The sequence below is a fragment of the Drosophila sulfurigaster genome, chromosome 3, assembly GCF_023558435.1.
Source record: "Drosophila sulfurigaster albostrigata strain 15112-1811.04 chromosome 3, ASM2355843v2, whole genome shotgun sequence".
NCBI classification, from domain to species: Eukaryota; Metazoa; Arthropoda; class Insecta; order Diptera; family Drosophilidae; genus Drosophila; species Drosophila sulfurigaster.
The window spans coordinates 50914351-50939042 of record NC_084883.1 but is presented as its reverse complement, the minus strand read 5'-3'; the positions used below and the strand labels follow the sequence as shown (position 1 = coordinate 50939042).

The following is a 24692-nucleotide window of genomic DNA, read 5'->3' as shown; positions in this document are numbered from 1 at the left end:
AAACTGGTGTAACAAATAAACTTTTGATTTGATGAAGTTCCACAAAACTTTTTATTGTAGAAGGTTATTATAACTTTTAGAAGGAGGCATCTTCGACGCCATAAAGTATATATAATATATTCTTGATCAGAAGACAATATAGCCCGACTGTCCGTCCTTCCGTATAAACAGCTCAGAGCCTATAAGAGATAGAGATATTATTGTTATCAACAGCACTTTCTATTTTTGCAGCGTTCAGATACAAATTGCAAAAACTTTTTTAAGAAATATTTGATGGCTGCTTTTATGGTTTTAGTTGCTTTGGTTGACAATTTTTCATAATGAATGAAATAGTATATCGATATACCAAATATACCATTCGGTTTATCTTAGTCTTTTTAAACATATTAATTTGGCTTTAGTATTTTTGTATTATTTCGCTATATTAATTAGGAACATTTTTGAAATATAGTTTTATTGATTGCAACTTTCTTGTTAATCCAATGCTTGAGATCAAATTCTTCGCAATCCACTCGATTGTATTTTTTTTGGTTTTTATTTTGTCATTGCATTGATTTAACTGTTTAGTTCTCGTGACAATTTTCATTTTCGTTCGATGTTTGACGATAACTTTATCAATTTGTAGAAATTATCCAAGTTCGTTGTTTAGTGTTTTTTTTTTAGTTTAACGTCTTTTAGTAATTACCATAGTTTTTATGGTTAATGTGCTGCCGTTGAAATTAAGCGTTATCCGCGTCTTTGGATCTATTGAAAATCTTCTAAATTTATATGTGCACATAGCTAATTGGTAGTCACAGACTCTAGAGCCCGTTCGATCCAACGATGCAATGCAAAACAAAATTAAAACGTCGACTTCGATGTCGAAATCTGCGTAATGTAGCTTTATGTCTTTTGCTGCTAACATTGATTATTAATGTCAATGGGCAAGATGAACCTGAAGGTGACCCCGAAGGTGAACCCGATCCTGATGGTGATCAGAAGCCTGATGCCACTGTGCCGAATGGCGATCAAGCTGATGGAACAACCAAAAAACCTGGTGACGATGGTAAAGGACGTGATGATATCTATATGCGAAGCGATAATCATGGGACCACACACGAAAAGCTGGGACAGGCGCACTATCCCACAGTGGATCTCACTGCATATCAGTCGCATGCGATTTATGCAGCAGATAAAAATTACACCACTTGGCCCATGCATCCTGCGTACAATTTTACACATTCCATATTCGACACGTTGATCAGCCGCAAGCCAGCTTTGCCCTCTGGTAAGAAGTGATTGTTAATATGATCATAAGATTGTTTGATTGGCAATTGTGAACCTCAGGCTATTTGGTGGTGAAGAACGACAGTACTTTGGCTTTGGGTCCCAAGGTAGAGGAGAATGAATGGAGTCATTTGCTGTCCGAGTATTTTCTGCTTATCATATTTGTTTTCTTTCTGCTGCTGCTAGTTATTCTAATGCCATTCATTGCGTATGTGGATGGCTTTTAATTGTTGTGTAATTGCCAAAGATTCCCCTTTTTTTACAGTGTTTGCTATTGCTGCTTCTGTTGCTGTCGCCGCTGCAAGCTCGGATGTCCTCCATGTGATGGCCCCAAGGATAAACGCAGTAACCTTATATGCAGTATAATTCTAGTGATATTGCTCATACTTTTATTGTTGGTTTGCTTTTTGCATTATTTGTGCAGCCTCGTATAACTTTATTTATCTACAGCATCGGCTTGTTGATGACATTCGTGGCCACCAGATTTCTTGAGCGTGGCTTTGAGGATACGAAGAATACAATGCAGCGTGGCAGCCAGGACACGTGCACGTTTCTGCAGGATGTTTCCAATCACATTCATCATGTGTTGGTCTACAACTATGAAGAATTGGAAGCGCATTTCACTGAGATACTAAATGGTAACACCCTGCGTATACTTATTCTTTGAAAGTGTTCTCACAATACTCTGGCGTTCTACAGACGCTTCTAGTCACATATTCTTGGACTTGGCGGATGCCTCAGAGAGTAACGCAATTGCCGAGATAGAACGCATTATCCATAACATGGCCGAGGCAAGTCAAATATTGAAAGAAGTCGAGGTCATGGAAAACGATTTGCGCTTCAATATTGCCATGCTTCGAGATGGTAAATCTATTACAAGTTTTGTTCCTTGTACTTATTTAATCCATTTTGTATTTTCATAAAGGCTTACGAGGTCTTAAACGTGATGTGATTTACAGTTGCGTCATGTTGCTATCATACAAAACATGCGAGAGTGTGATATTCAGTAAGCTGCAGTTCCTGGATACCTCAATCTGTCTCCATTTGGATAAGGTAAAGTATTTGTACCCGCTACCCGTAGGATGCCTCCAGGAAATGTATGTTATATACAGAAGGAGGCATAAAGAATATATATACATTTGCTCAGTGTCAATAGCCGAAACGATCTAACTACGTCTGTCAATCTGTCTGTCCGTCTGTATAAAGCCGTATATCTCTGAGACTAAAAGAGATAGAGACATAATTTTCTCCGCCCGCGAAAATCTACAAAATTCGAATAGGAATCTTAATTTGAAACAATGTAGAAGTCATTTAAAAGTGTTTTTATATGGTGAAATACTTCAACTTATAACTAAGAGTTGCTTTGGCTGACAATCTGGTATATTTTGTATTCTATGATATATTTTGAATTTACTACATATATCAATATACCAAACATACTTTTTGATATTTTGGTATAATAATTCGGTATATTTTAAGAATAATACCGCGCTGTTTTGCTTTTATTCGAATTGAGTTGCGAGTATCTCACACTCGACTATAGCTTTCTTATTTGTTTATACTCTTCTCGATTCGAGCTGTTCTCATCTATTGTTGCAGCTGCCAAGAACTCGAGTATTTATTGATGCCATTGATAAGATCCTAAAAAGCGACCTGGACGCAGTACCAAAGAGAGCTCTGGCTCGCTTCCAGGAGGTGGGCCATAAAATCTCAGTGGCCATGGAAACAGCTGTGCCACCGTTGCGGATGGACATTAGTCGTGGACACGATATCTTCCAGAAGGAGGCGAACAAGATGCGTCACTATGTCGATGCATTGATAAGTGACATCCACTTTAGAACGCTAGAATCCACCAAATCCTTTGAGGATATGCACGATAAATTGGGTGCCGATCGCAACACGATCAGCATGATTGTTTGCTTATTCATTCTGATCGTAAGTTTAGTTTGTAGTATTTCGAGAGAGTATTATATTTAGTTCTTCATTCTCAACAGATCTGGCTTGCACTGATTGTTGCGCTGATTTTCAGTTGGTGCGTCAACAAGCTGACGGGGACTTACTTTCTCTTGTTGTGCGTTCAAATGTTGATTTTATTTTCGTAAATTTATTAATTTGATGCCTTCTTTTTGCAGCGCCATGATACTCATATTCAGCGTGTTCTCATTGCTTTTGCTTATGGTTGTATTCTACTTTATAATCGGTCTGATCAGCTATCAGGGCGCTTGTGCACCGTTGCGTGATCAGGAGGGAAACATGCTCTTCAGTCAGCTGGACTCGGAAATGGATCTGCTACGATTTTTGCCCGCCTCGGGGGCGGACAGAGATGCGCCGGTGCCGATGCGCATGTCGAAGACAATTAAAGCCTGCATGGCCAATCAGACAATCTTTCAATTGCTCAGGGACAGTGGTATCTATAACGCTTACGAGATAACGAACATCAGAGTCATGTCCGAAGACTATGACGATGAGAAGCATGGTCTTAATTTCGAGGATGATTTAGCCAATGTCTTTTTGCTCACCCCAGCCGAAAAGTTGTCGCTCGATGATATGCGTAGTGGCAATTTATCCGGCTACAGCAGCACCAGCTATCGGGAACGCATGTGCACACCACTCACTCCCAATTTGAAGGAGATACAGAAGGCACTTAATGATCTCGCCGATACGATTAATCCCCCCACCGATCAATGGCTCGATTTTAATCGTGTCGGTCGCGTCTCGTTGAAGAACGAGGCAATGCATCTGTATCTCTATGAGCAGAAATATGCTGTTCATGCTTTGAAACTGATCGATGCCATGAACAAGAAGCTGGCGCAAGTCGACGAGCTCATTTTGTATGAGAATCGCAATTTTAGCAATTCCATTGATGTGCTTGTCAATGCGATTATCCGCTCCGAACACTTCTTGGAAACCCAGGGCACTCAATTCATCAATTTGCTTGGCGAAAATCTCACTGATGTGCTGAATCTGCAGATCGAGCAATTTGTCGAGGGTGCAGCATATGAATGCATCACAAACGTTGGACGCTGCGCTCCACTCGCTTACATCTATTATCGTGGTGTTGATCGTATCTGTTATCGTCTAGTTGATCCTATGGTGAGTCGAAAGGCGTTTAACGACTAAATATACGCGGTGACAATAGGGTAGAGAAAAGGGTATTAGATCACCTTGCAGATAGAAAATTATAGCAACAGCAAGGAAGAGTCAAGACGGGAGCTTTGTCCGTCTGTCTGTCTGTCGGTATGATACCCTATAGACTGTGTAGATAAGAGATTGCCCTACAATTTTTTTGACAACACTTCTTATTGTTATCAAGTACTCTCTTCTCACTACTCTCTACTTTCTATTTATGGCTTATTTCTTGAATGTTATAGTATATAGAAATTACAAGCTTATCTTTCTGTATATTATAGGTACTATAATATTATATTTGGTATTTTAATTTGTTCCAGAAATAACTTGATATGGCAAAAAAAGAGCCAGTAGAGAAGTCTCAATTGCTGACAATCTTGTATAGTATATTTCGTACTCTATAGTATATTTTGAATGTAGTAGTATATCAAAATACCAAACATATAACTTTTATACCTTAGTATCTTTAGTACCTTTTGGCATTTTAATTTGATGTCAACTTTGTGGTCACGATTGTTTTAATTGGTATATTTTGAATGTAGCAGTTTATTGATATACCACAAAATATTATTTATTTGCAACATTTCAGTATTTTTCGATATATTAATTTGGTATATCCCACATTTTTTTTAAACTTTTTTTTTGTGTATTCAATAGAATGCTTTCTGGTTGGGCTTGTTCATCTGCTGTCTGACCTTTATTCCCATTTTGTTTGTGTGTCATCGTTTAATGTGCCTGTGGAAGCGTCTGCACTCCTATAGAGTTGCGCCTGTTGCTGCCGTTCTGCCAGTTGGAGGGTGAGAGCATGCTGTATTTAATTATAAAATATGTATTTTAATTGTGTAATCCCAGCTGTCCAACTTGCACTGGCGCCCCGTATGTGCCGCCGCCCATCATCACGTGCACCGGCGGCAACGAAACCTTCTGCGTCTGCAGCGAGGGGCGATTAAATCGCACTGATGGTGGCGCTGCTCCTAGTGAAAGTACCATGAATGCCAATGCCAATGCCAATGCCAATGACAACGAAGTGATAACCGAGGATGCAAATAAAGAAGCTATTCCAGTTACATCGATTGCCGTTATAAGTGCTCCGACTGTGGCTGCCAAGCCAAGTAATAAGCGAAAGGAGGATTAGGTTATTGCAAGTGCCAAAGTATTGTCTAAAACGTTTTACGAGTACTTTTAAAACATGTTTAAGAAAGCACTGAAATTCAATTTGTTTTTATTTATGGGAAGGGGATGGCAGTAGTCTATGAAAAATATTTACTCACAATTCAAACACTTAAAACACAAATACAACACACAGAGAAAACATGAACAGCGACTTGAACTATGGCTGGAAGTTATCTTTTAGTGCTTTCTTGCTGCTGCTTGGACTTGCCATTGTGAACAGCCATCAGCAGCCTTGGCGAGATCATTTTATGGATCATGGAACTATACATGAGATGATGGGCCAAAGTCACTGGGGAAAATTGGACTACACCAAGTTCGAAGGCGTCGCCAATTATACGAAGCCCAGAGTATATCCATCGTATGGCATGAAAAGAGTGTTCAATGCATCGCATGCATTGCTTGAAAATATACTCGATCATAATCCCGCCATACCTGCGGGATACATTGCCGTTAAGGGCGATGATACTTTGGCACTTGGGCAGAAAGTTGAGTTTAATGATTGGTACGATTTGGTCACCGAATATGCTTTGATATTCCTCTGGATTTGTCTGCTGTTGGTGATCATCATACTGATACCATTCATAGCGTAAGTAAAGGCATTTCATCAGAGGAAGTAGATTTAAAAAGTGTTTAATTTTAGCGTCTGTTATTGCTGCTTCTGTTGTTGTCGTCGTTGCAATCCTGGCTGTGCGCCTTGTGATTATGCCCGGGACATGCAATGCATGATCATCTTGGGTTTGTTACTCCTGTTGATGATCGCCGTAATGATGTAATTTCATCAAATTGTGTTGGCTTGGGAATTTCATTGATTTACTTACAGCTGTGGTGGGGTTATTGCCGCCTTTTCCAATCGCATGATGGATCGTGGTCTTAAAGAATCCGCTGAAACTGTTCGTCGTGGCAATGAAGATGTTTGCATATTTCTCAAGCATACCAAGGATCATATACATCATTTGTTTTCCAACAATTATCAGGAACTATTTAGCCACATCAGCAATATATTAATTAGTAATATTTTACTTTACTTTCTTAAAAGTACTGCATTAACTCTCTTGCCCATTGCACAGATGCCCACAACCACATCTCGGTGGATATTGTAGATACTTCTGGTGCAGATGCATTGGAAGAGTTGGAGCGTATACTTGATAATATGCCAGAAGCTTTGATACTGATGAAAGAAGTGACCAACCTTGAAAAGCAAATACGCTTCCTGGGCGATCAATTGCGAGATGGTAAAGCAAATTTGTACTATTGTGAAATCTCTTAATATTTTTCTGCTTTTAGGTGTACGTGCCATTAGGCGAAATACCAACGAAGCATACTTATTCGTGGGATATCCATATGTGTACTATAAGTTTCTTAAGAACTCGTTGATCCAATTCGTTGATACATCAAAATGTCTGCACTTTGATCAAGTATGTGAATGAACTTGAATGTTACTTTATCTCACTTCAGAGTTCTCTCTTTCTCTTCATACTTACAGATGCCAGACACTACAGTCTATGTGCAGGGCATCGAGGAAATCATTGCCAACCAATACGCCATCATACCCAAGGAGGCCATACTACGCTTTCAATTCATCAGCGAAGCCATTAAGAAGAACACCGATAAGATTGGTCCTATGATTTTAATGGATTTGGGACGTGGACGTGATGAATTGTTGGAGCATTCGGTACGCATTCAAAATATCATTGATGCAGTCATCAGCGATTTGCATATAAACACTTGGCGAACAGCCTCCTCCTTTGAGGACATCCATGATAAGACTGGAAAGCATCGATCTATCGTGGACAGCATTGTTTGCGTTATGATCCTTTTGGTAAGTGGCATTTTTTCAGTAAAATATCTAATATTTTCTTAACGGCCATGACGATATTGTCATTGTGCAATTATCTGCAATGTGCAATAAATGCAAATAGACATTTGCCAGTCGCAAAAACTGAACTGATAAACAATTAAACTTATTAGTTGTTATGCTCTTAACTGCAAAAGCACGCAATAATGTAAACTATGCCATTAAATGAAATGCATTTACGTTAAAATGTAATACTATTGAATTAAAATAAAACATTTAACAGTCACCAACACGAAATCTTAGCTGAACTTATAAATGAAGTCATTTGACAGTTTATTTGCGCTTAACTGAATAATTATGCAATAATCGAAAATCTGCGATTTTATGCAATGCATTTAAATTAAAATATTTAAAACTAATAAACTTCATTTTGAGATGTACACAAAATGTTTATATATTTATCAACATTATATTTTACTAATATATACTTCGGGCAACCAAAGCCCTTAAGCGATATTATAGACATACTTTAAAGTGTTTTGTTGCCCTTAAGTGATATTTTGGACATGCTTGAAATGCTAATTTAATATAAAAACATTTTGAAGTTTTGCTATATTATATATTTACTTGCGTCGATGCCCTTAGTTGCTAGCACTCCCTTCTTTTAGTTATTATATTATTTTGTATAATAAATAAAATGTAAATAAATAAATAAATATATTTACAACATTGAGACAAATTTTCTTTTTCGAATTTTGTCAATCATTTCTAATATCTTGCATATCTATTCACATTCCAGATTGCTATATCGCTGTTGGTGGGTCTTATAAGCGGCTTTTGCTTCAACAGAACAAATGGAGTCACCTGTTTGCTGATGTGCGTATTTATAACGAAAGTGAAATTATATTTGAATATAACTAATTCACAAATTCTCGCTAGGGGCATTATTTTAATGTTCTTCTGCGTCTCGTTCATTGCCTTGGTTGGTCTCTTTCACTTTGTTATTGGCATTATTACCTATCATGGCGGTTGTGCACCGTTTAAGGATCGGGATTCAAACGAAATCTTTCGACAGCTGGATGCCTTACTCGACGTAAGTCGTTATGTACCCAATCTAGATCCAGATCAGGTTACGCCGCCACCGCTGCGAGTATCGAACGCTATTGCAGCATGTGAAGCACATCAGACCATATTTCAGGTGCTGCTTGAGAATAAAATATTTGATATTAATCAGTTTCAAACCATGACCATATTGAAAACGGGAACCTTTGATCCTGTTGAGGACGATTCCGATTTCTCGAAAGCTGTGCTTTTAACAACTGAAGAAATTGAGAAACTGGATGAATTAAGTAAGGGGAATTTATCCACTTACAGAAGTGATTATTACTTGGAGAACATATGCAAAGATTTTACGCCCATCACTTTGGGAGGCAGTTCAGATGATCATTCTGGATATTTGGCATCACAAATTCGATTATTATGTAAAGATTTGTTAAATACTCAAGAAACAAACTATTTTCGAACAAGAGCAGCATTGTATACACATGCCAGAGATTTGGACAAGTATCAAATTGCATTCGTTAAACCAATTACGGCAGCTTACGAGAACCTCAAGATAAGGCTGGCCAAAATTGATAAGCTCATAACGTATCACGCTCTGTCGTTTGGTGTCGGGATTACGACATTGGTGAATGATGTAATACAAGCGCAGTTATTTATCCGAGAGCGTGGTAAGGAATTTATCAGTTCGATTCTTACCAATCTAACGTCGCACGCAAATGAAGAGGTCGAAACGTATCTCGATAAACTTGTATTTGATTGTAATAGTAAGATTGGATTATGTGAGCCTCTCGCCTATATCTATTATCGTAGTGTTGGCGAGATTTGCGCTCGTCTAGTCGATCCCATTGTAAGTGAACTGAAGTGATTTCAAATTTCTGAACTTTACATATCTTAGTTATACATTTGTAGAATGGGTTCTGGTTTGCCGTATTGCCTTGTGCCATTCTAATGGTGCCTGCCTTATATATCGCTCATCGTCTGATCTGTTTGTTTAAAAAGCATCCCCTCTACACTGGAGGAGGTCACTTTGCAGAGTAAGTACATTGCATCTAATTAATTGCATTTTGTATCTATACCATATTTAAATTAGAATGGGCCGATCTTGTCCTATGTGTACGGGTATAGCTCAAGTGGCTCAGCCAATTATTCCGCAATTTGTTGGCGCTCCAGGACTTATTGAACGAGAGAACGCTGGAGATGTTTTGCAACTCGAGAACTCTAGTATCGATGAAACTACAACAGAGGAAGAAATGCAGCGCGCAGTCAGTAAAAGAAAGCGGGATTAGATAAGATTTATCTACTTATCCTCTTTTCATATGTATGCATATAATTGTGTTGTAATAAAAGGAAACATTTTTAAATTACGCGCTTTTTGCTTTACTCTTTTATCGATGCTTTTTCTCGCTCAAAGTATCGTTGAGAAATACAGCAAGTATATTTTGGTATACTGGAGTAGCGTATTTTAGATCAGCCAGCGAACAGTACATTTTGCGTCAGTCAGCATACGGTCACACCGCTCCAGTGGTAGTTGTGTGGTGATACGCGCGTCGAGGCAAATGTCCCGTTCGTTTCGTTTTTTTGCCAGCAAATTTTAATTGATAATTGGCCCAATAATAAGAAAAGGTGACTGCACTCATGAAATAACAAAGAAATCTGAATAAAACAAGAACTTTATTCATAATATTAACAGAGTAAGCAGCAGTGTGTTTAATGTTTTGGTGTGACCTCTCAGACTCACCACTAATTTTCTGTGTTCTGTGTGTGCAAACAAAGAAAAAGAAAAAGAATGTTGTGATGCTCACAAGCAGCAGCAAGCAGAAGCAGCAGCAGCAGGCGGTGCAGTAGATACACACATTCAAAAATATGCATTCATGTACGTACATGAATATGTATGTTTATATGTATGCTGGTAATTCTGTGTACGAACAAGTGTGTGCGTGAATGTAATAATACATATGTATTTAAAAATGCAAAACGTCTATATAAACGTGTGTGTGTATTACATACATAAAAGTCTGCATTAACATTCAGATATTCGAATGTGTTTTGCCAGAGTGTTTGACCCACGCGTGTTCAACAAAATTCCAATTAGAGCACGAGGGCAACAACAGCCGAACTCGAACTCAGGCCACTGGAAGCTGTTGTTCTCTGGATTACATAGCGGAAGTCCAGCGAGGCCAAAATAAAAAAAAAATATATACTCACATAAGTACTATTGTTTTTGCTTTAGCTGTAACGAATTTCAAGCGAGTTAAATCAAATATCAAAAGTCGAATATTAACTTATCACTAGAACAACAAAAACTTTTTAGTACAACGTGCGCCAATTGGACAAGTGCAGTGCTAACCGTGGTTCTTCTGCTTCTTCTTGTTTTGTGCATGTCTGGCAGTAAAAGCTAATTGGATTTGGAAGTTCTCATCATCATCGTCATTCACCTTTGTCGTCAACATAATCAAGCTCAACTAGAGCTTATTTAAGTAAAAAAAAAAAAATCAAGCAGCAGCTGAAACAGAAACCAAAGCGAATCAGACGTTATAATACCCATTACTATTGTTGTAGTTGTTGTTTTGCTGGTGAGTGTGATGGCGACTCGAATTCAGCTTGTTTATTTCAATTTGAAATACAACAACAATTGCTCAACTCTCTGGGCGACGCCAATTGGATGAGTGTCTGTCTGTATTTGCGTGTGTGTGTGTGTGTAATGCTTATCTGTTCGCTTGGCTTTGCCTTGGCTTCCGTCTCTCTTTTTTTCTTGCGCATAAATCATAATTATGCTTGCTGATTAATTAATTACTGCAGTCAAGAGATCTAGAACACAGGGCAACGTTAAGAACTAAGAACGAACAGCAAGCACATTGCTCATTCCATGTGCAGCCACACACAGATACAGACACATCCCTGACCTGTGTAAGATACACACATACACACACACAGAGACGCACACATGCAAAGCGTATTACCTAGATTCTTATGTGGCAGACACAGCGTGAGTCCCAATTCTATGTGCCCTATGCGCATGTACTATTTATAGTCAGCGACACCGGCAGCTGAGACGCTGTATTTACATGCAGAGCACAGATGAAGTATGTATTTCCATCTGTATCTGTATCTGTGTGCGGACTTCATAAACAATATAAATTACAAAACTACCACACACAAACACAAATACACAATCACAATTCATTTCAGGTGCGAAAGCATCGCATAACATGCATTAAATCTCAATTCAGTTCAGTTCCCAGTTCTATTCTGGCTTTGAGCCATTGTTGCTGCTCTCGTATTTATACTTCCTGTAACGTTCTTTACGTTCGTTCTCAACGGGTTTCCGTTCGCCATCAATGCAACAACTTGACTTATATATTTCTCTCTCTGTCTCTTTCACTGTCTTTTTCGCTCACTCCATCCATTGTCTTTTTGTGTGCCCCATCAAGATACAGTATATACTAAAAGTACTTAGTATTCTCGACTACACACTCTTTAGCTTTTCGCAGCCTTTTGTTTGCCAGCTGTCTCGCTTGCACTTGTGCTTAATTTCAATTGAAAATAGTTCTTTGTGTCAGCTTTTGATTAGACCCCAATGCGGGACTCTTTATGGGCTCAGCAACCGCAGCAGCAGCAACAGCAGCTGGTTGTGAGTGTGTTAGTATGAGTGTGAGTCATCTGATTGTGGCCGGCAAACCAGTTCCCTCTTCGGGCCACACTCTACTATATAAGCCAGTATCTTTCGATACCGGTTCTTTCGAAAATACTGAAGAAAACAACAACAAAATCTCTTCACTTCAAATGACAAGCGACAAGATTTCTTTCTAATGAAAAAAAAAGGCCATCAGGGCGTGAACGAACTGGATTTCATATGTTTTTTTTTTTCTTTTGCCAAATATATATAGATAAATACGTATATATAGTTAACGGTTAACGTTATTAAGCTCAGCAAATACTCGTTTCTTATTAACGTTATTAAGCTCAGTAAATACGCGATATTTTTTTTTATTGTTTTCTCTCTTTAGCCCAATATTTGTATCAAAAACGCATGACACATATTTCTAAGGAAAGATCTCATTCTTTTTATGGGACGCTTGTTCATTATTTTATTATTTCCTGCCTTAAATTGCATTTGCATCTGAATGATAAAGCCAAGAGTTGTTGGTGGAATAATTTACGTGTTGTCTGTGCAAATTAGCCTATGATTTAATTATTGCTGCTAATGGGCTTCGTATATTTAATTCACTTTGCTTGCAACTTGTGTGTGTTGCAAGTGGTGCATTTATTAGATAACAAACCGCAACTTCTGCGGCAATTTGTGCTTGGCTTGGCCTCGATTAGATCAATCCACACTTTGGCTTTCACTACGACTGTGTGTGTGTGGCATGCAACTTGTGTCGTGTTACACGGCCTAGCTACAAACAAAATAATTTGATTTAAGCCCCACCGAACAACGAAAATATTCCATCTCGTTAATTCATTTCGCACTTCGCTGAGTCATTTGTGAATAATTTATGTATTTACTTTATGCATTTGGCAATTGTGTTTTTGTTTCGCTGTTTTTCTCTGCTTTTGTTATTTTTTATACTTATGCGTATTTTCAACATTTTAGTTCAAGGTCAAAGTAATATGTGCTTTAGTTTGCCCAAAAAATGTGCTGCGAAGTAATTTTATGGAATTGTTCATCTTTTTTATTGTGTAATTTTTGCTGATAAACAACTCTTCACTTTTCAATCTGTGCTTCTTATGAGTAAATGAGTAAATAATAGGCTAGCCATAAAAAAGCATCTGTAGATAAAATGCGCTCTTCTTTATCTACGGGGAATTTACAAACACTTTCTCAACGAAGAAGAAAAAAATTAGGTACAACCTACTTATATGGCTTACTGTCTTTGCATTACCCTAGCGAAAGGCATCGCTGACTAGCTGTGTGGAAAACCTGTTAGGCATCGCGTACAACAGACAAACTGATTGAATTTCAAGAAGTGGGTCGACCATCGCCTGACTATTTCCTTCGTTTTTGGTGAGACGACTCTGTCTGTGTTGTAAATGTGCAAAAAACTCCATATACTATATACTATACACCATCAAGTCGAAGAAACGTCATTTTGGCAGACCAAGTTGTGTACACACAGCTGAATAATTTCAGTTCAGTTATTGTTTATTGGCAAACACAACACTGCAAAGTGTTGATGAGTCCAACAACAACACCAACGGCAAATTTCATTAAAAACTTTCGAATAATAAACTTATCCAAGAATCTCCTTGAATTCATTTCATCATATGATATTTTTTTTGTGTGACATTTCTGTGTCATTCACATTTATCGTTTTTTATGGAGTGTCGTGTGTTCTAGAAAATACTTTCCGATAAGAAAGTTATCCAGTAATAATATTTAGTTGCAACTCTTATAGAGAAAACTCATTTAATTTTTTATAGATTGCCTTATAAACTTTGTTGGTTAATTTATATAGAAACCTTCTTCGAAACAAACCACAAACATATTGTAATGTTTGCAAACTAACTTACTAATATGGTATATATGGTGTATTTAAGTAAGTGGGTTCTGTGATTATAGAAAATTCTTCCGAAATTTAACCAGGAACCTTTTGTACTATAAATCTCATGATTCGAACTCACTTCCCAATAAAGTATTTTTTGTGTATTTTGGTACTCAAAAACGACTTTTTTAATTTATATAGATATTTATTATGAGCTGTCATCGGACTTTATAGAAAACTCTTTCAACAGAAACAAATTTATCACAAAACATTTCATAATTCAACTCTCTTGTTGTCAACTCAATTTATATAATATTATAGAATTTTGCGTATGACATATAGGAGTTTATTGTGAAATGTTGTGGATAACTTTCGCAAACAATTATTTTGATTATGATTATTATGATTCAACACTCGTACAGTGAATTCTGTTCATCATACGTTTGGAATTTCTGCAATGTATATAATATAATGCTTATTAACGAGTGTCTTGTTCTTTTTTTCTTTTGTCAAAATACTTTCGAATATAAAAGAATGCAAAGCAGTTGCGATCTCTTAGGTAGAATTTACTTTATTTTAAAAATGACTTTTAATTTATAAAGGTTGTGATGAGATGTATGTTTATCCAGATTATGAGATGAGATGATGAGATGTATGTTTATGTTTATCCAGATTATTCAACAAAATTCTAAAGTAGAAATCTGATAGAATTCATTTTATATTTGTGTCCTATTATTGTAAACCCATTCGTATAAGATTATAATTCAGCTCGGCCAAACTAAATACTTTTCTTCAAATATTATATAATATTTCATACGCCTAGAAATCTCTGAAATTTCATATAGAAGTTTACTCTGACAACTTTTTGAAAGCGAAGAAACTTATCGCCAAACATTTTATTAATAAACTCTCCTTTATGTTATTCATCAGATAGAATGTCGTTTGTTTAGAAGTTCTGTTATCTTATATACATACATGTTTATGCTGGAGTATCATGTGGCATTATAGAAAACAGCTTGCAGTTTTCCCTGCAACTGCGGACTGAATGCATTTGTATTGTCTCCGCCCGCCCTTGTCATAGCTTTTTAGTGGCAGAATAGTCGAGAGTTCCCTACAGTACAGCATCGCAGCATCAGCAGCAGCATCGGCTTCTGTAGCAGCCCCTAAAATCTGAGTGCGTGACACCTGACTCTAACTGCGCATGTGCCTATCATCATCATATCCATATCATATCATTATCAAGTCTGCAAATTTGTTTTGTTTTGTTTGGTTTTGCTCGTTGTACTTTTATTTCCATTTGAGTGCCGCACTTTTCAAGAACATGTGGCTTAAAAATGTGCTATGTGCCTCGATATTGGACACCCCCCGACATTATATATTATATATATGCAACCTCAGCACCCACCCTTGGAGTGACCCCCAAACGCAGCGAAAATATTTCTCTGCAAGGGCTTCCAGCATTGTGTGTTCCCTCATGTCAAGGCCGTTCAAAGCCTCGGTCGCTGCTCAGCGCTGTGTTTATTGGATTTGCTGTCGCTGTAGCTGTAGCTGCGAACGTATACAGATTTTTCTGCAAAGTCGCATCGTTCACAGACAAGGCGTTAACCACCCACAGCACAAAAATTCCGACAACTCCAACGCGACAAAATAACAAGATGGCCACGTGCAACGAACGCTCCCAAAGCCATTCCCGAAAACATAAACATTAAAAATAATAATGATGGTCAAACAGCTGCCAGAAGCACATAAAAAGTGCAGCTATTTTTATGGGAACTGATGAGAAACACATTTATAGAGAAGCATATTTAAAAAATGGCAAAGTATTGATTGCTTTCCACTTCTATGGGTTCCCCTAAAACAGAAAAGATAAATGATATTCCCATCTTAGTTAATTATACATTTATAATTAACTCTGCTAATGCTGGCAGACTATCATTAATTTAAAAGTTAATTTCATTCCATACTTAGTAGTTATTTATGAGCCTCTTTGAACCCTTTTAATTGCGAAGAACAAGTGACATTTTAAGTTCACTTCAATGGTTAATCTCTAATTCTCCTTCTCGTTCGTTTTTAATGTGTAATAACATAACAAGTGACACGTCAATTAAAGGCTGTCTTGGCAAATGCTGTCCGTCGTGGCCACTTAAAAAAACGAGAGCAAAAAGCCACCATTACGTGTGTGTATTTTTTTAGTAGAGCTGGGGACTAAAGCAAACAGCAGTTAAAAGTGCACATAAAACACACAAACTCAAGATAAGCAGGCGGTAAATGCAAGGCTCTAAAAAAAAAAGTGCCTCGTGTCTGTGTTTGGTGTGTAGTGTTTAGTGTGTGTTGTGACACACGTTTGTAGCTAAGGCAAACGACAAGACAGCAGCAAGCAGTCAATGGCTGGCAGACATCTAACATAACATACATCCCGACCCTTTCAATTCACCTACTACTTACAACTCCCCTTTGCTACTGTCCACTGTTCAACTGTGGGGTTCAGAGACAGCAGCAAAAGGTTCAGTGAACTTTTTGCTTTTCGTTTTCTATACACGCATATCAGCGACAATAACACAAGACGTGACGCTGACTGCAGCGTTGTTATGCTCTATGTGTTTGGGATTTATAGGCAGATAATGAGTCACATGTTCGTCTATATCTTACAATGCAAACATGGCATGGGATTTTCTACATTATTTATTTTTTAATAAGAATAATCTAAATATTTTCCCTTCTATTTATAATCTAATTGTACAATCAGAGTGAATGAAATTCTGCTCCTCTCGTACTGAGAACGTTGAGCACACAGAACAATTGCGTGTTTGCCGCTCAGGCGAACATGGCCTCGGTGGCGCAGTAGGCAGCGCGTAAGTCTCATAATCTTAAGGTCGTGAGTTCGAGCCTCACCCGGGGCATGTAACTTTTTTGATGTTTTTTTTCGTTTTTCTATTATTAACAATAAGTTTTATATTTTTTAATCAACAATCGCGATTTGCATCACAGCATTTTATAGTTGAAAACTACTCCCACTTGCCTTGTCTCTGTTGCTGTGTTGCTACGCGTTTAGTTATTTTTCTTTATTGACTTTAATTGATGTCAAGTGAAGTGTTTGTCATGCCAGAACCAGTGACAGTGGCCGTGGCATGAAGCAGCAGCATTAATACATTTTGTGCAACGCTGTCTTGGGCAAATAAAAAATGTGCAAAGCTCTTTTCCATTTGCCAATTGACACGAAAAGAAATGGAAATGAAACAAACGGCCACAAGACACACCCACATGGCGAATGAAATATGTATTTAACTACCCTGCCACGCATTAATTTATATTGCATATAAGCTTAAGACATGCTAAATTCGTATTAAGGAGTGTGCACCTTTATTTTCGGATATTTTTATTCTCTCTTTGGCATATTTGAATGGTTTCATTTGGTGTTTCTGTTCGTTTTGGTCTTTTGCAGTTTAGTGACGCGTGAAATGGATGCGCACTCCGGCCATAAGAGGAGCCAAAGCAGGAGCCAAGTGTGTTAAGAATAGCATTTAATCGACGCGAGCCTAGGAGGACGGTAACGGCAACGCAATTTGATTGGCTAAATAGCCACAAGTAGAGGAACAGAGTAGACAGACAGGATTAACAGCAATAGCAACAGAATGACAGCCGATTACCTCAAGCCAAAGGCGACACGCCACAAAAAAAGCGCCGTTAAGCGACGCCATCGGCAAATTGCCTATCTAGCCATATGCAGTCTCAGCGTGATAATATTCGGCTTTGCCTTGGCCACATTAATCAGGCCAACTCACGCAGCTGATGCCGATGGTACGGGAATGGTGTGGCGCGAGGGTTACGAGGGTTTTGGCACCACCCATGAGCAGAATCATCTGCCGCATTATCCCCATCCGGAGTACACACCATACAAACACACAACCAACTATACCAAATCACCAAAATACTTCACCGAGGCCATGGACCCGGTCTACAATTTCACGCACTTGGTGTTTGACAAATTTTTCGTGCGCAAAACAGCTTTGCCACCAGGTAAATATTGCAACAAATCAATTTAGCATTATCACAAATTAATTTATATTTATTTTCCTTAGGCTACATTGTGGTCAAAGACCAGGACTCACTTGCTCTTGGCCCCAAAGTGGATGAGAATGATTGGCGTGATCTCTTGCAGCACTATTGGATCGTGCTCATCTTTGTGTTCATTATGCTGCTGCTCGTAATTATCGTACCCTTCATAGCGTAAGTTTTTCTATACGATCTTTGAACAACGTTTTTAGTTAATCTTGTTTTCTTTGTACTTCTTTTAGTGTATGCTATTGCTGCTTTTGCTGCTGTCGAAACTGCAAAGAAGGTTGTCCACCCTGCGATAGTGAAAAGGATGGACGAAAACGCTGTTGTTATGGACTGATGATGCTGCTGCTCATCATTGGACTGCTGTGAGTTTAAGTTGTACTGAATAATTGATGTAGCACACTAATCGAATTGCAATTTCAATTGCAGTTTTGGCGTCATCATTGCCTTTGTGACCAATAAGATGCTGGACAGCGGCTTTGAGGACACCAGCAACACACTGCGACGTGCTAGCGATGACACCTGCACCTTCCTCAAGGATGTGTCCGAACACATACATCATTTGTTCGTTAAGAATTATGAGGAAATGGAGACCAATCTGAATGACATTTTGAAAAGTATGTGTCAACATTATTATTATTGAATTCAGAATTTAAAATTCATTATTTCTTTTAGATGTACCCCGGCACATTTATTTGGACCTAATGGATACCTCGGAATTGAATTTGCTGTATGAATTGCAGCGCATATTTAACAACACAAAGCAAGCTGTCACATTATTAACTACTCTACAGAAATTGGACAAGGAACTGCGCTTCAATACCGCTCAACTGCGAGACTGTAAATCATTTTTCAATTAAAGTTAAATCAGCTTATTAATATAACTTTTATCCCATCAGTATTGCGCGGAGCAAAACTTAATGTGAACCATGCTTGTACTGTGCTCTGTGGCAATCGGGAGTGTTTGCAGTTCTTGAAGAACACTCAAATCGAATTTCTGGACAACTCCAGATGTCTGCACCTGGACAATGTAATTTCTCAATCAACTTTAAAAAGTATTGATAATGTAATCAACATTTTTATGTTTGCTTTTAGATGCCAAACAGCACAACTTATTTGCTGGCAATGCGAGATATTCTTACAATGGATACGGCTAATGTGACCACAGCTGGCATCAAGCGTGTCGAAGAGATTGAAAAACATATCAAGCGATCCATCGAACCGCTGACACCCAGAATCACTTCGGATATACGCAAGGGACAAGAACAGTTCCTACACCAGGCGAACTCTATACGCAACATTATTGATTCCGTGCTCATGAATATTCATACGAATACCCTTAAATCGACCAGGACATTCGATGATGTCTATGAGAGATTTGGTGTGGATCGCAGCTTTGTCAGCGTTGCTGTTTGCGTGTTTCTGCTAGTGGTAAATCTAGAAGATGTCTCATGCTGAGGATAAATTCTAAATCATAATTTCCTTATAGATATTGTTTGTGCTCGTTATTTCGCTGGTCTGCGGCTGCTGTGGACGACGTCGACGTGGCTATCGCGATGACTGCTGCAGCAAGGGAACGGGCGCCACTTGCCTCTTATTGTGAGTAGTCGAAAGCAAGCTTCTATGAGAATTAATTGACTCAATCAACTTATATTTTCCAGTGCTATTTTGTTGATATTCTGCGTATTCTCCGTCACCGTGCTCGTTGGACTTTTCTACTTCATTCTGGGCATGACAACCTACACGGGTGCCTGTGCACCGCTGCGCGATCAGGAGAAGAACGACCTCTTCCGTCAGATCGATTCAGTGATTGATCTTAATCGTTATTTGCCACACAGTGAACGTGTGACGGAGACGCCACTGCCGCCGCTTCGCATCTCCAATGCCATTAAAGCTTGTCACGCCGACGAATCCATATTTGAGCTGATGCAAAAGAATAATCTCTACGACATTAATGAGTTGGAGCGCATTAAGGTGCTGCGTGATCCGCCAGAAAACAAAGTGCCCATCTTCAGGGCGGACTATAGTAACTTTAGTGTCTTCACCAAGGCGGAGAGAGAAGAATTGCAATCCGCGGCCAATAGCAACATGTCGCGCTACAAAGGAGCTATATTCCTTTCGCACATTTGCAAGACATTAACACCCGTCGATCTGCCGACAATGGCCAATCAACTGAGGCAACTGCGTTCAAGTCTGTGGAGTCAATGGGGCATTTATGATTGGGCCAGAACGGCGCTGGAGAATGAGGCCTTCAATCTAGAGAAAATCTATGATGAGTTCTACAATAAGATCATCACAGGCGTGACGAAAATAACTGAAACAGTAGCTCAAATCGATAAGCTAATATTGTACAACAATTTGCCATATGGCGAATCGATTTACTCGCTGCTCGAGGCAACAAGTCATTCTGAGAAGTTCTTAAAGGAGCGCGGTCAGCGATTTGTGAATGCCCTGATTGATAATGCAACCCTAACGGTCGAGGGTCAAATCGAATCATATGTCCAAATGCTAATTGCAGAGTGCAGCACAAACGTTGGCAAATGCGCACCATTAGCTTACATTTTCGATCGCAGTGTCGATCACATTTGCAAACGCATCGTCGATCCAATGGTGAGTTGAGATAGGTTGTACAAATATGAACTTAACTAATGTGTATAAATATTTTGATTTCAGAATGGTTTCTGGGTGGGCGTGTTGCTCTGTGGCGTGCTCTTCCTGCCTGTGCTCTTTGTGGCTCATCGTTTGCTTTGCTTGTACAAGAAGATCGATCCGTATTCGGCGCCAGCTGTGGGCATTGTTGAGGGCGGGTAAGTAGCTCTAGATACGCGAATCATTAATTCATCGCTGTGCTGTCCAAAAGCTGTCCCACCTGCACGGGGGCAATAACAATAAGACCGACGACTGCAGTGCGCAGTTTCATTGGCCAGGCAACTGAGTTCAGTGTGCGCAATGAAACTGGTCAGCATATTAACAGTGGTGTTGGAGGTGTTGGTGGCGGTGGCGGTGGTAATACTGGTGCCTTTATATTGCTGTTGACGGACGAGGGAACCGAATCGACCACAGATTCGAGTGAGAACAGCAAGCGAAAGCAGGATTAACGGCGAAGGAAATTGTCATAGAATAATGTCTAATCTCTTGTCACACTTGTCTCATTCTCATTTTCATATATACTACTATCTACTATATACAACAACGTAATGTTATGTCCATCATCACAACTAACGCGCACGCACACACAGCAGCGACTACTTGTATGACGCCTATAGCGAGCGTGAGCGCGAACACGAGCATGTGCCATTGGCCAAGTAAGAGTTGTTCCATCTATGTCTATGTCTACTACATGTCAATATTTATCTAATCCCCTCCCATTTGTGATTGTCAACTTTTGTGCTTATTTACTTTTGCTTCTATGCTGTACTTTCAGTGTGCCAAAGAAGCGTCGCAAAGCTTATGAGCGCCGACGGGAGCAACAGGATTACTATGAGGACGCATCGCCGGGCGTGTCACGTTCCCGCGGTGGCGGTGGCATGGCCAATGGCGGTGGCGATGCTGCCGGTGGCAGCAACATGCGCTACAACGATGTGGCACCCACGTAAGCATTACCCAAGAACACTAAACCAAACTCTCAACCCAACTATCTATCAATCTATCTTTCTGACCTCCTAATCCAAATTGCCTGACATTAAATAAGCGTGTGTCCCCGCCTAACGATATATTTACATGAATATAACACATTAATACACACACACACACCCGATGACTACTACTGCAATATTTGTGGCTGGCTAATTATTAATTTGATGGCCACACGTTTAATTGCTATTTTTCGGTTTTATTTTATTTAGCGCTAAAGTTGTGGCTATACTAGATACACGGCCAAAAGCACTGGCGGCAGATGGTTTCTTTTAGGCATTTTAATCCCTGAACGTGCATATAAAAATGGTTTTTGGTAATATTCTGGTCTGCTTCCTCTGACTCTGTGTGTGTATGTGACTGTGTGTGTGTGTGAGCGTGGGTGTGAAAGTGTGTCTGTTGTTGCTTTTTGACCCGCCGCTAAACGTCATTAATATCATTCTAAAACCGAACTCGAAGCCAGTCCAATGAACATCAACTGGTTTCATAACAGCGCTCACCTCATTCTGCTTTTTTGTGTGTTGTTTGTTCGTTTTTTTGGCCTGCCAACCATTAGCATATGGTAATGATGGCCTGGCTAATAACTGTTCCATTGCCCAACTCCCAAAAGAAAAACGCAAACTAACAGCAATCTCATCTGTGTATTGGCAAAACAAAAACTGAAACTAAACCAACTAAACACTGCTATTTTTGTGAGCTAATGATCACTTTTATTAGATGACTAATTTGATGTTGTTCTCTCATCTCACAGGCATTGGGATCATGAACCACCGCGTTACCACAATCCGCCCGTGGCGCCGCCATCATCGGAATACGAACGCCCACCGCCATACTATTATCCCGGTGCCTCGGACCAGGATTAAGGACGTGATGATGTGTGGACATTTGTTGGCAAGGCTTTAACGAAACGGCAAGAGAGAAAGGAAATGACGAGAGACGCAAAAAAGGAGATGAAAGAATAATAATCAGAAAAATGTATGGAAGAAGACGAAGCAAGAATTTCATTTCGAAAATCCCCCAATTTTACTGAGACTGTAATTTTAGTTGAAAATGAAAAAGAAGAAAAAGAAAAAGAAAGAAAGAACGAAGCTAGGTTTTTTTTTATTTAAAGTTATGTAATTTCTATTATCATCAGATGTGTTATAAAATATTCTTTGGACTGTATCAGACGATCTGCCAGCAATGCAAAATATATAGTAATGATATATATACCGAAAGAGTGTGGATTAGTAAAGATTAGTTTTAAGCACACACACAGCCGAAAATCTATTATTTAATATATTGTACACATTAAAAATGTTGCCAAAAGATATGGGAAATGCGTAAACACGGAAGTGAAGTTGCGATATCGGTTGAAAGAATAAGAAATATGCACAGCTAAAGCATTTAATAAGTTTAGTGTTAAATGAAAAACGAAGATCACAAGATACATATATAAACACACACACACATACACACTCAAGAAAATCTCATTAGTTTATTGTACGCAGTCGAGAATTGCATTTTTGAAAAAACCCCCCAAAAAAAAAACAATAATCAATGTTTACAACTCAAAACTATTTAAATCGCATTTCGAAATTTAAATGGAACAAATTATTAAACACATACGAAATATAAAAATATATATTATATATATTTGTATTTGTATCTGTAAACAGAACTGCCATTTTAATTTAGACTTTCTGATGAGCAGTTGCAAGTTTTTTGATTCATTTTTTACCAAACAAACAACAAGTGTATTTATTTTCAAAGAAACTTAACATACACAAAAAAAAGTAAAGAAAAGTAAAACCAACACTTCCTTAAGAATCAAAAAAAAAAAATAACACAAAACAGAAAATGACGCACTTTATAATACGTACGAGTACTTTACCAATCTGTCATAGTTTAGTAAGTGAAATTTCAACTCAAAAGAAAACAAAAAGAAAAAATTAAGAAAGAAGAAGCCTACATAAAAAATCGTTTCAAATTGTATTCTAAGCGTATGTCTTCGATTTCTGGGCAAACTGCAAGTAGCCAATATAATAAAAGAGATGGAGAAAATGAATTAAGATAAATGCAATTAAAAGATATACACACACTCATACACCAACACACACACACGTTTGTATAAGTATGTATTTTAGTTAAGCGAAATACCAACAAGTATATATATGAATGTATGTACGTATGTAACTTGTTCTCTTTTTATATTTTACTTTTACGTACATTTCATGAATTTCTGCTTAAGTCATTTTTAGTGTTTAAACAATAAGCCAATAATCTGAATCAAAGTTTTAAAGCTACAAAAAAAAAAACAAAAACAATACAAAAGAAAAACAAAAAGCAAATAACAATTACTGTGAAAATATAAATTATAAACATATATTCAAGAGTGTTTCTTTTAAATTTTTAAGTGAATGAAAGCATTTCTATTATTATTTTATATCCAGCAACACATATATTAGGAGGGTATTATAACTTTGTGGGCATCCGGCCTCATAAAGTATAAATAATTGCGATCATCGTCAACAGCTAAGAAGATTTAGCCATGTCTTTTTGTCTGTCTACCTGTCCGTAGGATTTTTGGTAGATGCAATAATAAATAAACTATAGTCTTTATGATCCCTTAAAAATTTAGTTGCAACGCCTACTTACGACGGGTTGTGTTTGTTTTGGCTGACAATCTGGTATATTTTGCACTCTATTTTTTAATATACCGAATGTATTCGTTAATATATTTTAAGTATTTTTGCGGTATATTAATTTGTTATATTTTAAGATTAATACCGCACTGTTTTGCTTTTATTCTTAATGGACAGCGAATCTTTCACAGTCGAGCATACTTAGCTGTCTTACTTGTTGTAAAGCCAAAAATCGCGATTTTTGATACATACTAATAACTACATACAGTATTTTTTATACCTACGATGAGATTAAAATTGTAGAGATTATTAATTAAGAAGTAATTTGATATTATATGATCAAAATAATATTCGAAGCGTAATAGTACATCGATATACCAAAAATAGTCTACGGTATATTTTAGTACTTTTTCGGTATATTAATTATGTATACTTTACTTTTTCTAAAGAGACAACTATGCAAAACTG

At 38.1% G+C, this 24692-nt stretch overlaps 3 protein-coding genes, 1 long non-coding RNA gene and 1 other non-coding gene across 13 annotated transcripts; 4 read left to right on the top strand and 1 right to left on the bottom strand.

Moving 5' to 3' along the window:
* The first annotated feature begins 589 nt into the window (after window positions 1-589).
* On the top strand, window positions 590-5610 carry LOC133846501 (prominin-like protein). Its single transcript, XM_062281511.1, has 11 exons — window positions 590-1267; window positions 1327-1474; window positions 1532-1660; window positions 1717-1904; window positions 1966-2130; window positions 2192-2319; window positions 2866-3201; window positions 3261-3337; window positions 3399-4359; window positions 5053-5192; window positions 5248-5610. Exons 1-11 carry the CDS (start codon window positions 823-825, stop codon window positions 5528-5530), a joined length of 3000 nt encoding a protein of 999 aa, XP_062137495.1. The 5' UTR covers window positions 590-822; the 3' UTR covers window positions 5531-5610.
* Window positions 5611-5631: 21 nt separating this feature from the next.
* On the top strand, window positions 5632-9789 carry LOC133846502 (prominin-like protein). Of its 3 annotated transcripts, XM_062281512.1 has the most exons (10): window positions 5633-6154; window positions 6209-6337; window positions 6389-6576; window positions 6636-6800; window positions 6853-6983; window positions 7052-7387; window positions 8163-8239; window positions 8303-9272; window positions 9335-9459; window positions 9516-9789. In XM_062281512.1, exons 1-10 carry the CDS (start codon window positions 5709-5711, stop codon window positions 9709-9711), a joined length of 2763 nt encoding a protein of 920 aa, XP_062137496.1. In that variant the 5' UTR covers window positions 5633-5708; the 3' UTR covers window positions 9712-9789. The 3 variants fall into 3 exon arrangements, with proteins under 3 accessions (XP_062137497.1, XP_062137496.1, XP_062137499.1); XM_062281513.1 differs by lacking the exon at window positions 6209-6337 and having other exon boundaries at window positions 5632-6154; XM_062281515.1 differs by lacking the exons at window positions 5633-6154; window positions 6209-6337; window positions 6389-6576; window positions 6853-6983 and having other exon boundaries at window positions 6723-6800.
* Window positions 9790-9896: 107 nt separating this feature from the next.
* Window positions 9897-23476, top strand: LOC133846499 (prominin-like protein). 7 transcript variants are annotated; one of them, XM_062281508.1, is made up of 15 exons: window positions 9897-10048; window positions 17351-17925; window positions 17988-18135; window positions 18204-18332; window positions 18397-18584; window positions 18643-18807; window positions 18867-18997; window positions 19063-19398; window positions 19457-19566; window positions 19629-20577; window positions 20641-20774; window positions 21207-21272; window positions 21392-21559; window positions 21813-21916; window positions 22352-23476. In XM_062281508.1, exons 2-14 carry the CDS (start codon window positions 17541-17543, stop codon window positions 21874-21876), a joined length of 2973 nt encoding a protein of 990 aa, XP_062137492.1. In that variant the 5' UTR covers window positions 9897-10048; window positions 17351-17540; the 3' UTR covers window positions 21877-21916; window positions 22352-23476. The 7 variants fall into 7 exon arrangements, with proteins under 7 accessions (XP_062137492.1, XP_062137491.1, XP_062137493.1 ...); XM_062281507.1 differs by lacking the exon at window positions 21813-21916 and having other exon boundaries at window positions 21210-21272; XM_062281504.1 differs by lacking the exon at window positions 21813-21916 and having other exon boundaries at window positions 9898-10048.
* On the bottom strand, window positions 10152-10851 carry LOC133846503 (uncharacterized). Its single transcript, XR_009894874.1, has 2 exons — window positions 10773-10851; window positions 10152-10573 (listed from the first exon to the last, which is right to left on the bottom strand). It is a non-coding gene; the product is annotated as an uncharacterized LOC133846503 (long non-coding RNA).
* Window positions 16736-16808, top strand: Trnam-cau (transfer RNA methionine (anticodon CAU)). The gene has a single exon. It is a non-coding gene; the product is annotated as a tRNA-Met (tRNA).
* Window positions 23477-24692: the final 1216 nt, after the last annotated feature.